General features: G+C 42.6%; 1 protein-coding gene across 5 annotated transcripts in view; it reads right to left on the bottom strand.

The window, feature by feature from the left end:
- STRN3 (striatin 3) overlaps positions 1–12,758 on the bottom strand; it is a 63,021-nt gene that overhangs the window by 13,563 nt on the left and 36,700 nt on the right. For 3 of the 5 annotated variants that reach the window (XM_066608571.1, XM_066608572.1, XM_066608573.1), the window contains exons 5-7: positions 12,663–12,758; positions 10,986–11,118; positions 6,252–6,384 (exon numbers count right to left, since the gene is read on the bottom strand). The exon at positions 12,663–12,758 is cut by the window's right edge and continues 81 nt beyond it. In XM_066608571.1, coding sequence (XP_066464668.1) covers positions 6,252–6,384; positions 10,986–11,118; positions 12,663–12,758 — 362 coding nt within the window. Of the gene's footprint in view, positions 1–2,626; positions 2,738–6,251; positions 6,385–10,985; positions 11,119–12,662 lie in introns of all 5 variants that reach the window. The other 2 variants (XM_066608568.1, XM_066608569.1) reach the window with 1 other exon arrangement.

Raw genomic sequence — 12,758 nt, 5'->3', positions numbered from 1 at the left:
TCAAAAAAGAGGAACAAAGAAGCAGCAGTGTCAGTTTACTATTCTGATCCTACAGTTTTGTTTTGCTTTGGGAGGAGTACAAACTGAATATGCATCAACAGAATTTTAGATTTTTATTAACCGTTTTTGTTATAAAAAAAAAAAAAAAAATTGTTTTGGCTCAGGCTCCTTTCAGATCGCGTCTTAGCCTCTGACCCCACTCTCTATTACCAGTTTCCATCTTCTATGCAGCAAACTGCATAGAGAGAAACCGAGGGCAGTTCAATGTCTGAGACGGACTACTGCGATCACAACGTCACTAGCCTTCTGCAGGTCAGTCTGGTAACTGGATAGAAAAGCACCAAGGAGGACACTTCTCTATCCAGCTAAAAACCGGACAGGAACGGAAACATTACAGTGGTTCCCATCTCTCTCCTGTAACATTATGGTTCTCGACAGGTTTCCATCTCACTGTGGTTTTCTGCATAGAAAACAAACCTGAGATGGAGAGGAGGGGAAGGAGGCAAGAACGCAGTATGGAAGCAGCCTTTCAGCAAAGGCTTTCTAAAGTTTGCACCACACTGACACTAGCGTCATAGAAAAGTCCTTTATTTCCTTTGATTTGTAATGAAATTTTAATTTGTTGTATTTTTTCTTTTTAAGTGCTGGAACAAAACGCATCAGTTTTAGCAGTATTTTTTTCCTCTCTTTTTTTAAAGCAGATAAAATGGCGCAGCATACTGCACTACTCTGATTGCAGACAAATGACGCAAGTGTGAACAAAGCCTAAGGCCTCATGTCCACGGGCATAATTGAATTGCGAGTCACCCGCGCGGACTATCTGAAGTTCAATATGCCCCATTGACAATCATTGGGCATCCACAGGTAATTACATACCTGCGGATGTCATTTTCCCCAGCGTGCGGATCACACACACAGGGGGGAAAAAATGCAGCATGCTCCATTTTCTGCGGTTCCCACGCGACGGCTTCCTTTAAAGTCATTGGAAGCCGTCCGATCTGCCAGTCAGTCGCAGCTGCAGATTTACCGCAGGTCCGCGGGAAAGCAGGACATTTGAAGAAGAAAAAAAAAAAAAAAAAAGCTCTGTGCATGGTACGCTGGCCAACGCACCGAGTACATGAAGACCCGAATCACAGCCGGACAGGTAAGAAAATGTCCATGGCTGCAGGCACGGTTGGACATGAGGCCTAACACTATATCAGGAGGCTGTCCAGCCTCTAAATGTAAGCAGTATTTCCAAAGATAGCAGGTAGATATGAAAATAAATACTATACAGTGACTAATATGCTTGTGCACCTCAGTCAGAGACAAGTCAGAAGATGCACTGGTACAGGGTCCTTCTACTGGGACTCACCTATAACTAAGGTAATCCTTCCTGTTTTTTTATTTTTATTTTTTTTACACAGGAACGAGCATCGCAGAGTGAATGGAGGCAGAATGGACCGTAGATCATTCTGGCCGCTGGCCTCCATTCACAGTAAGCAGGCAGTTGTTCATAAGTGACCAACTGCTTGTTTATACACCACAGTACGCCGTTCAGTTTTCTGCATGCAGAAGCTGAATGAGAAGTGAAAGACTTCTCGTTCGTCGTTCAGTCGGTGCAGCATTCACTTAACGATATTCGTACAGATTCTCGCTGGATCGCAGGAATCCGAATGATAATCGTTCTGTGTAAAAGCACCAAGTAGAATGCCGCTTTCGCTTCCAAGTTCTGTACCTCTAAACTATGCAATCGGGTCTCTAATGACTTCAATTTAGAAGAGTTCCTCAGTGTGTACATTTTAGTAATAGGTGAGATTTCCAGCCTCTGGACTACCAAACATGTAATTTTATGATGTCTTTACAACATGTCGTAAGACAGAAGAATGTGAACTGAAGTGCAGGTTATCAACATTTTTTTTTTTAGAAAAGTGTTGGTCCACTTCATCTCCTGCACACTGCCACTTTTAGAATCCAGTGCTAGCTACATATCCCATTATGCCAAGCATCATATAGGGATGTATGGCCTGCACACCGGTATGAAGCTGTAGTCATTGCAAGTTACGAGCAGGACACTGCAGAGTGCCAGGCTTCAGCTGACTACATGGAGAGGTAGACTTCATGGACTGGCAGTAAGGAAGCAATATGCAGGAGATACAGTGGCAACAGCAGAACATACAGATACAGCTTTGTTCACATCTCTATTGCTGTGCTACTTTGAGAAACATCAGATTGCATGATGGAATCCTGATGGCTCCCACTAAAGCCAATGGGGCCTGTCAGGTACAATTCGCGTCAGCAAAGTGCTAGCACTTGCATCATTTTCAATGTTCGGCTTCTATGACCAAGCCAGACTACTGAAATAATTAGCACAGGTGAAAAAGAAAAAAAAAAAAGACCTACGCAGATTTCTGGGATTGGTGCTACAGAATTTACAAGAGACAGCAGTGACAGATGACATGATCACAGGAGAGAATTCACATAGGAATCCATAGTTTTCATTGGTGTTGCCTTTGATTCTCATCATATGCCAACCAAAAAAATAAATGTACCTGAATTTATCATTTCCTACAGGTTATAAAGTAAGGAGAGGTACTAGAAAAACAACATAATAGTTGTATGTGAGCACGGAAAAATCTCCACTTACTCTTGGCCCCCTTTGACCCCTTGCGTTCCTTCATGTACTGCTCCTTGAGTTTATTTATCAGAGACTGGTCTACATCCCAAACCTCAGCAGTTGGGGACAGGACGTCCTTGTCTGCATGCAGATGTTAGTAAAAGAGAGAGCACATGTCAACAGGTCAGTAACGTGTTAGTACCTTTAAATGATACACTTAGGGTTTTTTGGGCAGGGTTCACACTAGCATTTTGATGGCTCTGTATAATAATTACAAGAGTCACAGGGATGCCAAAAGCATCTGTGTGTGTCCGCTAAGAGATTTTTCATTTTTAGGTTATTGAGGTTACTGGTTGGTGGATTGGACAATAAGAGAGAAACAAGATATTTTGAATAACTTAAATGGAGAATACAGCAGGAAGAAAATACTAATGGAGGTCAGGAATTTCCAGTGGTCTTAATTGACCAGTTTCACAATCTCTTCACCTTACTGGTTCTTTTTTGTTTTCTTTGGTTTTATTTTCCGAAGTGTGAACCTAGCCTTACAAAAGGAGAAGCGGTCATCATGACAGACATCGAACAGTAAGGACATCAGTGGGATAACCCAACAGAATTATACCAAAGAGTACAATTTAACCCAGTACATAGTCTTCCAAAGCACAAAAAGGGGGCTACACCTCCCTGGTTGGCACTTTAGGGGGCTATTAAGTGGGAACACAATTACAGAACTCCAAGGGAATCATGCCGACACACTAATTTAAAGGTCTGTCATGATAACAGGATCTCAGGGAAAAGCTAATCATTAGTAGGTTAGCAGGTTTAGTAAAAGTGTGACGTAGCGGTGCGGTCATTGATCTCATACAGAACCATATATATTCCACAGTATACACAAGGCACCCACATTTCGATTCCGTTGAGTCACATGGGATATCACATGACCCTGCTCAGCTCGTTCGTAGCTCTGAAAAGAATCATGTAAAGGCGCTTTTACATGGAATGATTATTGTACAAAAACGCATTTAAATGAGAGAAAACGAATGATAAATGTTCCGTGTAAACACACTCAAAGATCGAACGTTTGATAAATCGTTTGTCTTCATTCATTTTATGCAGGTATAAAAGTCATCGTTGACTCGGTCACTAATCGTCCGGTTTAAATGCTGATTGTTTAGTTGTTCTCACTAATACAGTGAATACGATGTATCTGTCTGTATAAACCCCATGGACCCCAACACTCTGAGGCCGAACTTTGCTGTGAATGTGATGTCGGATCTGCATCCCAGTACTATTAATGGGAATCTGCGCTGCAGTGTCTACAGCAGAGACTTGTTTTCCGTGTGCAGATTTCACACAGGAGAGAAAAAAAAATAATGGACGTGTCCCTTCCTGATGTAGATTCTGCGTCAAGAATTATTCTCCCCGTTTACATGGGGCAATGACGAACATTGGTGCACGGCTGTTGGCCTTTATAAAAGGATCTTTAGTGCTGGTCATTTCCAGAATGTAGCATTCGATCCAGTAAAGAAACAAAACTGTTATCTGATGGAAACCTGACTGACCCATTATAAGTTGATGGAGCTAGCTAGGATCATGGATTCTCTAACAATGGAAACCTTCATGCCAGTGTGAGCAGTACCTATAAACCTCTGCAACAGCGAATAGCAGTGGGTGTCCTATTTTGGAACAATGCAAACAGTGCTGAAGTTGTTCTGTAAGATTCCATTGGCTGTTTTCAACAGTATTATCTGCATAGATTAGTGTGCAAGACCCATATAAAAAGACTTGCTTTTGGGCCCTAGGTTTTATGTATGCTTTCCTATAAAATATGCACACTGACACTGCAGAAACTTCGGAGACTTTCCTAGATCCCCCTCACCAGTGACTACAGATGGCGTTGGTCTGATGCAATGCAAACAATGCACCAAAATACTATTCTGGAAACTCTGTAATGCAAACTATTTAGCCTTAAACAGAATGGAAAGTGTAGCTCATAGACACAAGTAGCATGCAACTCAACGCCCCCAGGGAGTGGTATTAAAAGCAACAAGAATAAGAATTCTAATACTCTTCATGGTCAAAAGGATTACTAGTCTAGAAAACAGGCCACTGATATACTATGGATCAATTGATTTGTAATGGGTATTCAGGGCCTCCCAACTGTGTCCCACTGAAAGGATTTGTGGTGGTACTTTAGATCTTTTGCCTGTGTGGAGATAAGCAAATGCTAGGCACCTTTAGGCAGTAGCTTATTACCCATTGAAAAGCATGGACGCTCGGCCAAGACCAGTAAGATGCTAGCCACCTTTTTTAATGCACAGACATAACCATATAGCTGGAACCTTTAAAAAGCCCATGTGCATTACCAAGCAGCTAGGTAGGCATATGTGGCACCGCTGAGCTCACTCCGTGTGCCTTCTCTGAATATTGCTGTGAATGTAGTCTGCCCATAGAAAAGTTACTGATCTATTATAAAGCCGTATTTGTTTCCACATGTTTTTTCATAGATCTTGATCTTCAGGATTCACATTAAAATATTTAAAAAAAATTATTTTTTTTTAAAGCATGAAAAGGCAAAATCGTCAAAAACAACCACAAGAAAGACAACTATATGGAAAGAAATTTAATTGTGTTATCACTAATGGTTGCAGATAGTTGTGTGAGGTTTGTTCTGCTGATACAGACTTCTGCTATCCACCTTTTCTCCCCAAATCTGGTCAGATTTTGTTGAGTACAGAAAATTTAAGAGGTATCCACATGATATGCCATAAATGCCCAACAGGTGCAGGTCCTCCATATGCTATTGATTCACGGTGGTCTCCGTGGATGAAAAGGAGGGTAGATATGTCATAAAAGCTTAAAAGAGGATTGTCCGAGTAGTGTTTTTTTTTTTGGTTTTTTTTTTTAAAGCCCCATTCCCCACACAGTAAAATAACTAACATACATATACTCAGCAATCAATCACTGAGCTCTGTTATTGGCTGCAGTGCCTGTGACGTCCTGTAAACTGGGCGGGATTACAAACTGTAAAAAAACACTGCGGAGGACCACCAGCAGAACACAACAGGAAGAGGCGAGTTTAGACCTTTTAGTTATTGTACTGCATGTGGAACAGGGTTTTTATAGAAAACACACAACAATGGCTTTAATGCGAGAATACATATTTAACGATTACATTGAGATTTTATCTTTGGCTAATTACATGGTTAATCGAGCAGAGCACAGATGATTGCTGCGTTAGCACCCGCTAACCATCCTCTCTACGCAGAAATCATTATCCACCTTTGGCTGAGCAAATCAATGGGCATGCCAAAAATGACAATCAGACAACCAAGTTTTTACCTACAGCTTTCAACGTTTGTCTCCAAATTATTAGCAGCTATTCGAAATGTGTTTTATTGCAAAGGGATCTAGTGAAATACCAATAGGTTTGTTTTATTTACCATTTTCTTTTGAGTGATTTGGGCAGATCAAGAACTCTGATACCGATAAACATCTAATTTGCCATCTGCATCCAATGATTAGAACAGAATATACGATCATCCATTTAGGTCGATGATATAGTTGAATCTCAACTTCTGGTTGGTCAATCTACAGATTTTAATGTGAACTTTGCTGGTCACTGGTGTCAAGAAGAAAAAAAAATACATCCACTTACCCCATTCAGTCCCATCGCCTGAACTTCTGGCCTCCCCGGCACCTTCATCATCTGCATTCACAAGGAAATCAAACTCTTTCAGTGCTTCCTCTGTGTCATCAGCAAGTTCAGCAGCTAAACCTTCATTTCCAATCTGTTTAAGTCAAAGTTTGAGATATTAATTTTCAGATTACATACAGTGTCAAGAATTAGCACAGTTCTGCAACCAACAGCTTTAGCACATAGATGGCATCATCTTTGCAAATTTTCATATACAGTCCAGTAACATACAGCCATTATGCCAGCTGTGGAGGCAAGTACCTATAGTGTAGAGTGCACCTTGAAAACTTCCATTTGAGGGACCAGAGTAAAAGACTCAACAGCTTGAGTAAGTTAACCCATAACCCAGACAGAAAAAAGGCAAGAAGAGGTATTCATTGATGTAGAGCACCAACATCTTAGCTAAGAATGAGGGCGCGGGATGTAGGACCACCTTGTGCTGATGGAAGACTGTAAACGGAAGTTTGGAAAACAGCGCTTCAAGCTGAAAAAAAACTTGTGGATGGAAGTGATCGCTACCAAAAAGGTTACATTACAAGACAAAAGAAGAACGGTGATGTTGTGCAACAAGGTGTGCCTGCAGTAGGTCCAGTATGAGATAAAGGTCCCAAGGAGGGACAAGAGAACTATATCAAGGAGCAGCGGGAGCAAATCCCTGTCGAAAAAGTACGGATGGCTGACCTTGAGACCAGGGGGTTGGTGGAGAAGAATGGACAATGCAGATACCTAACCCATCAGGGACCTAACGCCCATGTCCAACCATTCCTGGAGGAAAGGCAGAAGGCTCAATAGTGAATAGCGCATAGGATGAAAGTCACGCTGTTTGCACCAGAGGAAGGACGTCTTCTAGACACAATGATAAACTCGGTAAGAGGAGGGCTTTCTAGGCTTCATCATAGTTTGAATGAAGGGTTTAGCAAAACCACAGGCTCTCAGGATGGCAGCTTCAACCACCACGCCGTTAAATATAGAATGGACAAACTCAGGTGAATAGCAGCCCGGTAAGAGAAGGTCTTCTCAGAAAGTGAGGGAATGTCAACGAGATCCGTGTACCACTCTCAACAAGGCCGGTCCAGCACAATCACTGGAAGGCCCTCCATCTCGTCCTTCTGTGGTGAAAATGCAATTGGCTTTTTGTAACCCTCCATCTTGTACTGGAACAGCCATGAACGAACATTCAATGTATAAAATTATGAGGATTGTACAACTAAGTTTTAAAGACTTGCTGCAATCATGTGACATAGTATCATTGTCTATAGAAATGGTCTTGTAAATCTACCCCCATTGTCTATAGAATCAGTCTTGTGATTCTATTGTCTAATTAGTCTTGCAAATCTATCATTGTCTTAAGACTAAACTTATGTATATAAGGAGCTTAGTGCTGTCATTGGTTTTAGAATCAGTTTTGTTTGTCAGATTTGATTCCATTTGTGGAATGGACACTTCAGATTGTGAACTTCTCAGACAAACAACTCGATGCACTGATATTTGCAATACAAATATTCAAGCAATAGGTCATACTGAAAGCCCTTTTACTCGGGTCGACAGTGTTTTGGACTACTGCACGAGTGTGGGCGTCATAGCTAAGGTCATCAGCACTCGTCCAGAGCATTCAAACTGACAGGTTAGCTGAGAAGCGCTGAGCTTGAAGCATTCACACAGAGCGACAAGGCAGCGAACCAATAAGGGTTTTTTTTAAGCTGACTGAAGGAATTTTGAGCGATAATTGTTATGTGTAAATGGGCCTTTACAGTAGCATAAAAGACTGGTGAGAGTTTTGGGGAGTTAAGGCCCATTTACACACACAGATATCTTTCAAAAGATTGAAACGATCAGCGATCGTTTTGCATTAAGCGATTAGTACTTTATTAGCTTCATTTGCATGCAAATGAGCTTCTGGGAGCTGTTCTAGAACTCAGCAGGAGGTCTGAGCTCTGTAATTAGCTCTATTGTTCAGCCATGGGCTTCCCCTTGAAAATTCATGGACAGCAGACAGTGCACAGCATGCAGTCCTGCTTATCAGCTGTTCTGCTGAATGACAGTTTTCAAGCAGAACTGAAAACAGTCATTCGGCCGAACAGTGAAAGATGGGCACATTTAGACAACGATTATCGCTTAAAGACGGCTTTTGAGCTAATTTTGAGCGTTAATCGTTGTGGCTAAATGGGCCTTTAGAAGCATTTTGGACTTGTGATTAAAAATGCCCTCTCACAGTGTGGTTCTTAAGAGACGCCCCCCCCCCCCCCCCCTTTGACTTTTCACTGCTGCTTCTGCGATTGATGCACAAAGTAGATGAAGTATACAAAAGGCTCTTGGTGATGCGAGTATTGCATCATTATTTTGGTGAGGTAACACTTGTATTAGATAAGTATTTTTACCTTTTGTTTTCAAAATGTATATGCAATATCACCTATTTTATGGCCCAATGTCCACGGGCGGATTTGATTTGTGGAACCCGTGCAGGAGATCAACAAATCCAGCTGCCCAAAGGGATACATTAGCATCCGCAAAACAATTTAAAGCATGCGGATGTAATTTTTTCCCCCCTCCCGGCGTGCGGATCACATGCGTGTGAAGAAATCCCAGCAGGCTCCAATGGAAGCCATCTCTGCGGGATCTGCAGAAAAATTAAGTAAATGGCAGCAGTCTGATCCATGGCACACCCGCTGCTGACACTGTGGATGTGCCGCAGATCCGCAGGAAAAGACATTTAAAAAAAAAAAAAAAAATTTAAAATTGCACTACGCACATGTCCGGCACTTCAGGACGCATCCGCTGTCTTGAAGAAAGAAGAGCTGGCCGGCACAGAGGAGACCCGGGCTGTAAAGCTGGACAGTAAAAAAAAATGTCTTTTCCTGTCCATGTCTGCAGGCACAGCTGGATTCCGCTGCAGAATTCAGCAGATGGAATCCGTGCGTGCAAGTGGACATTGGGCCTATGTAACTTTGTTGTACTTTTATAATTTATTTATATGAATACATTGAGTTGTATCAACTCACTTGTCCTTTTTTTTTTAAAGCCGTATTAAAACTTGTTGCCTTTCAACTTGGCAAAACACGTTCTCGAAAATTTGAGGTGTAAGTGAAAAGGGAGAAGAGTCATACAGGTAACTGTAATTCGGTCTAAGGATTTACTAAGGCATCCAATGCTCGCGAGTGAGGCTCCTGAAATCTGGAGCTGCAGGTCTCACCCTGGCGATTTATGTGCGCAACGGATGTCGTGTTGTCGGTTTGGACCCAAACAGGGAAACCTGTTAATTGGGGCAAAAAGTGCTGAAGTGAAAGGAGAATAGCTTGAAGTTTCAACATGTTTATCGGACGTGCAGACTCCTGTACTGTCCAAGTGCCCTGTACAGCATGAATGGTCACACCCTACCAAAGCTGCCCCTACCAGGCCACAGCTGAGGTCTAGGTTAGGGAGCAGAAGCTGGATGTCCGTGGCTGCCAGTTTCCACATCCCAGTCCATGTATGAAAAAAAACCTCCTACGGTCTGAGTGGACAACACACTTGGCAAATGTAGGCCACTCTAGGAGTATGTGGGACTGCGCTACCCCAGTATGAACCGTTCCCCTTTCACCTCAGATATTACAGTAAACGGTGCAGTAATAGCTAGGTAGCGGATATGAAAACCGAGCCAGTGGCAGGGAATAACATCCAGTGGGCACATGGAGGAAAAGGAGAGGCCTTCGGAAACACTCCCCCCCCCCAAAGCGGAGAATGACGCCAGCTGCCCCCCCCCCCCAAGCGGACATGATGCATTGGACCTGAAATAAGCAGGGGGCCACAGAAGGAAAGGGAACGAGGAAGAATCCTACTGACCACGAAAAAAGTATGCTCACATGCCTAGGGAGGAAGGGCGTTGTGTGCTGAGTGGTGGTGGCGACAGTACTTGCTCCAGAACAACCATGCAAGGAAAGGGAAGGGGGCAGGGAAAGGGCTGAATACTTACCCCAGTGGAGAGCCGTACTTAACTCCCCCCCCCCCATATGGTATATGCCTATTTGCACAAGGTGATTTAAAAGTTGCATCCTAGATTCTCAGGCCCAACTTGCATAAGACAGCACTTGACTATCCCGTTAGTGCGCTGAACACGGCACACTAAGGTGCTAGTCGCGTCCAAAAATCTGATAGGAATGGGACTTTTTTTTTTTACTAGGACTATCAGTCAGAGACAAATAAAAGCCTGTGTGCATACACCCATTCAAATGAATGGCTCCCATTTCCGTCTGGATTTTCGGACAGATGTTTCAATCCAAAAATCTGTCATAAAAATTGTCTGTGTGCAAGCAGCCTAATGGAGGAGATCACAGCTCATGCTCCTGACTGTATACTTATTGTCTGTAGCTTGTTTAGAAGACTATAGAAGGCAATGATAATTAAGCTGCCCACCTAGCACACAGAATGGACAGCCTCTAGCTAATGCATCCTGGTTTGAAAGTATAAAACATCACTCTCAAGATGCCGTCTGATGAGCATCAGACAGGAGGCTGAACTGCATGGAAGTGGCAGCAGTACACAGAGGAGACCTCCAGAGTGTGACAGGCAATCAAGTGAGGGTGGGCAGGGGTGGGAAAATGTGTTTTTGCCAGAGTGGCCCTTGAAGGTAAATTTCAGGTTTGAGTGAAATCCTTTTTCCATAAACTGGTAATTTGGGTTGCATCAATGACATTTATATTAGAGGACAAGAAAGCTTACTTTATGCTTTTTGTTTAACCGTTGCTTGTCGTTCCCATCTGTGACCTCTTCTATAAGGTCGCCTTCATCTTCTTCATCACTGTCATCTGCACTTTCTAAGAAATTAAAAGTTTCGAGTACATCACCTGAGTTCCTGTAAAGGGAAGAGTAACAAAATCAATATACAGATTACACTTTCCATTTGAAAATACATTCTGTAACATTTTCAATCTTTAGGTATTCAAGTTGGATACTTGAAAATTGTTTTCATTGTATTCCTCCAGGACAAAGCTGAATCCTACAATTTGGCTATTCCTACACAATAGTTTTGCGCCACTTAAATAATCAAGCGAGTAGTGAGGACTGCCCGCCCGACACTGACAGCACAGAGAGGCCATTCAGGTGTAATGGAGGAAAGTATGAAGGAGAAGAAAAAAGGATAGAGTCAGCAGGGGACCACAGCTGCTGAGTTATGCAGAATGCCCCGTCACTTAATCCCATGGCAGGTCGCCTTTAACAGGCACGTTGATCTAGTAAATTCTATATTCAGTTTTAATCTAAGGATTGACTGACGATTTGGACACAGATTTTTGTTAGATGTAGCAGAGTTAAAGGGGTTTTAATAGATTGATGACCTATCCTCAGGAGACCTCATCAATAGCTTATTGGTGAGACTTGGCAGCTTTGGACCCACCGCCAACCAACAGACAGACGAGGATATGGTGCTTGGGAGATCACTGCAACCTCAGTTCAGACGTGATCTTACGGTCATTGGTTACATGGTCTCAGAGCAGCTCAGTCCCACTCAAGTGAATGAGACCGAGCTACTATAACAGCCATACAATGTACAGTGCTATGCCTGGTATGCAATGAAGTGGTCGCTGCACTCCCACTTCAAATAACTGAACAGCAGGGATCTCAAGTAGAGGAACCCCATTGATTTTATATTGATGACCTAGCCTGATTGGTCATAAATATCTTAAAGGGAACCGGTCACGTCCCCACCGCACCATATGCTAAGTTTTGGTGCTGTTAGGGGATGTCACAGGGAGCTAGGTGAATTAAAATAGTTTATTTTTTATACTCCTCCACTTTCTTGCTCCTGTGGTGCCCGCCAGTGAAGACTGTGCAGACACTGCAAATCGACTCTTTTCACTGTGCACACGCTCCCGCACAAGTCAATGGGAGGGCACACGCACAGCACTGTGAGAAGAGTCAGATTTGCAGTGTCGGCACAATCTTTACCGGTGGGAACCGCAAGAACCAGAGAGCGGATGAGTATTAAACTTACATCACCGAGCTCCTTGTCACGTTCCCAAGCAGCACCATGACTTAGTATATTGCTATACTAAGTATAGGTTGCCTTTAAGTCTCAGAAAAAAAACCCTTAATAAGAGATAAGACTGCCACAAAGCCAATCATACGCAGTCCACAGTTGTCAGATGAAATCTTTCTCCATTTGACACTGACTATAGTTGTCTCCTTGAGCTGAATGTGTATTAACTTTACATTTGGCCAAATAAAAGAATTACAAAAAAGACTCAATCTGTCCACTAGATTTGTCTTCAAACACCAAATAAGTCAACCAAGAGTATGGAATTTGATTATGTTCCAAAAAAATCTCTTGACGCATTCAATTGAACTGACCACCTTAAAAGTGCTGCGCACAGACATATGAATACAATGTTAGGCGGTTACCTTTTATTTTCCTGTCCCTTTTGTTTAAGTGAAGCATCTCCACCATTAAGGACCTGTTCTAGGTTCTTCGGTTCCACGGAGCCATTTGGCTCAGAA

This window comes from Eleutherodactylus coqui, chromosome 6 (genome assembly GCF_035609145.1).
Source record: "Eleutherodactylus coqui strain aEleCoq1 chromosome 6, aEleCoq1.hap1, whole genome shotgun sequence".
NCBI classification, from domain to species: domain Eukaryota; kingdom Metazoa; phylum Chordata; class Amphibia; order Anura; family Eleutherodactylidae; genus Eleutherodactylus; species Eleutherodactylus coqui.
The sequence above is the reverse complement of the archived record's forward strand: the minus strand, read 5'-3'. Positions and strand labels throughout refer to the sequence as shown.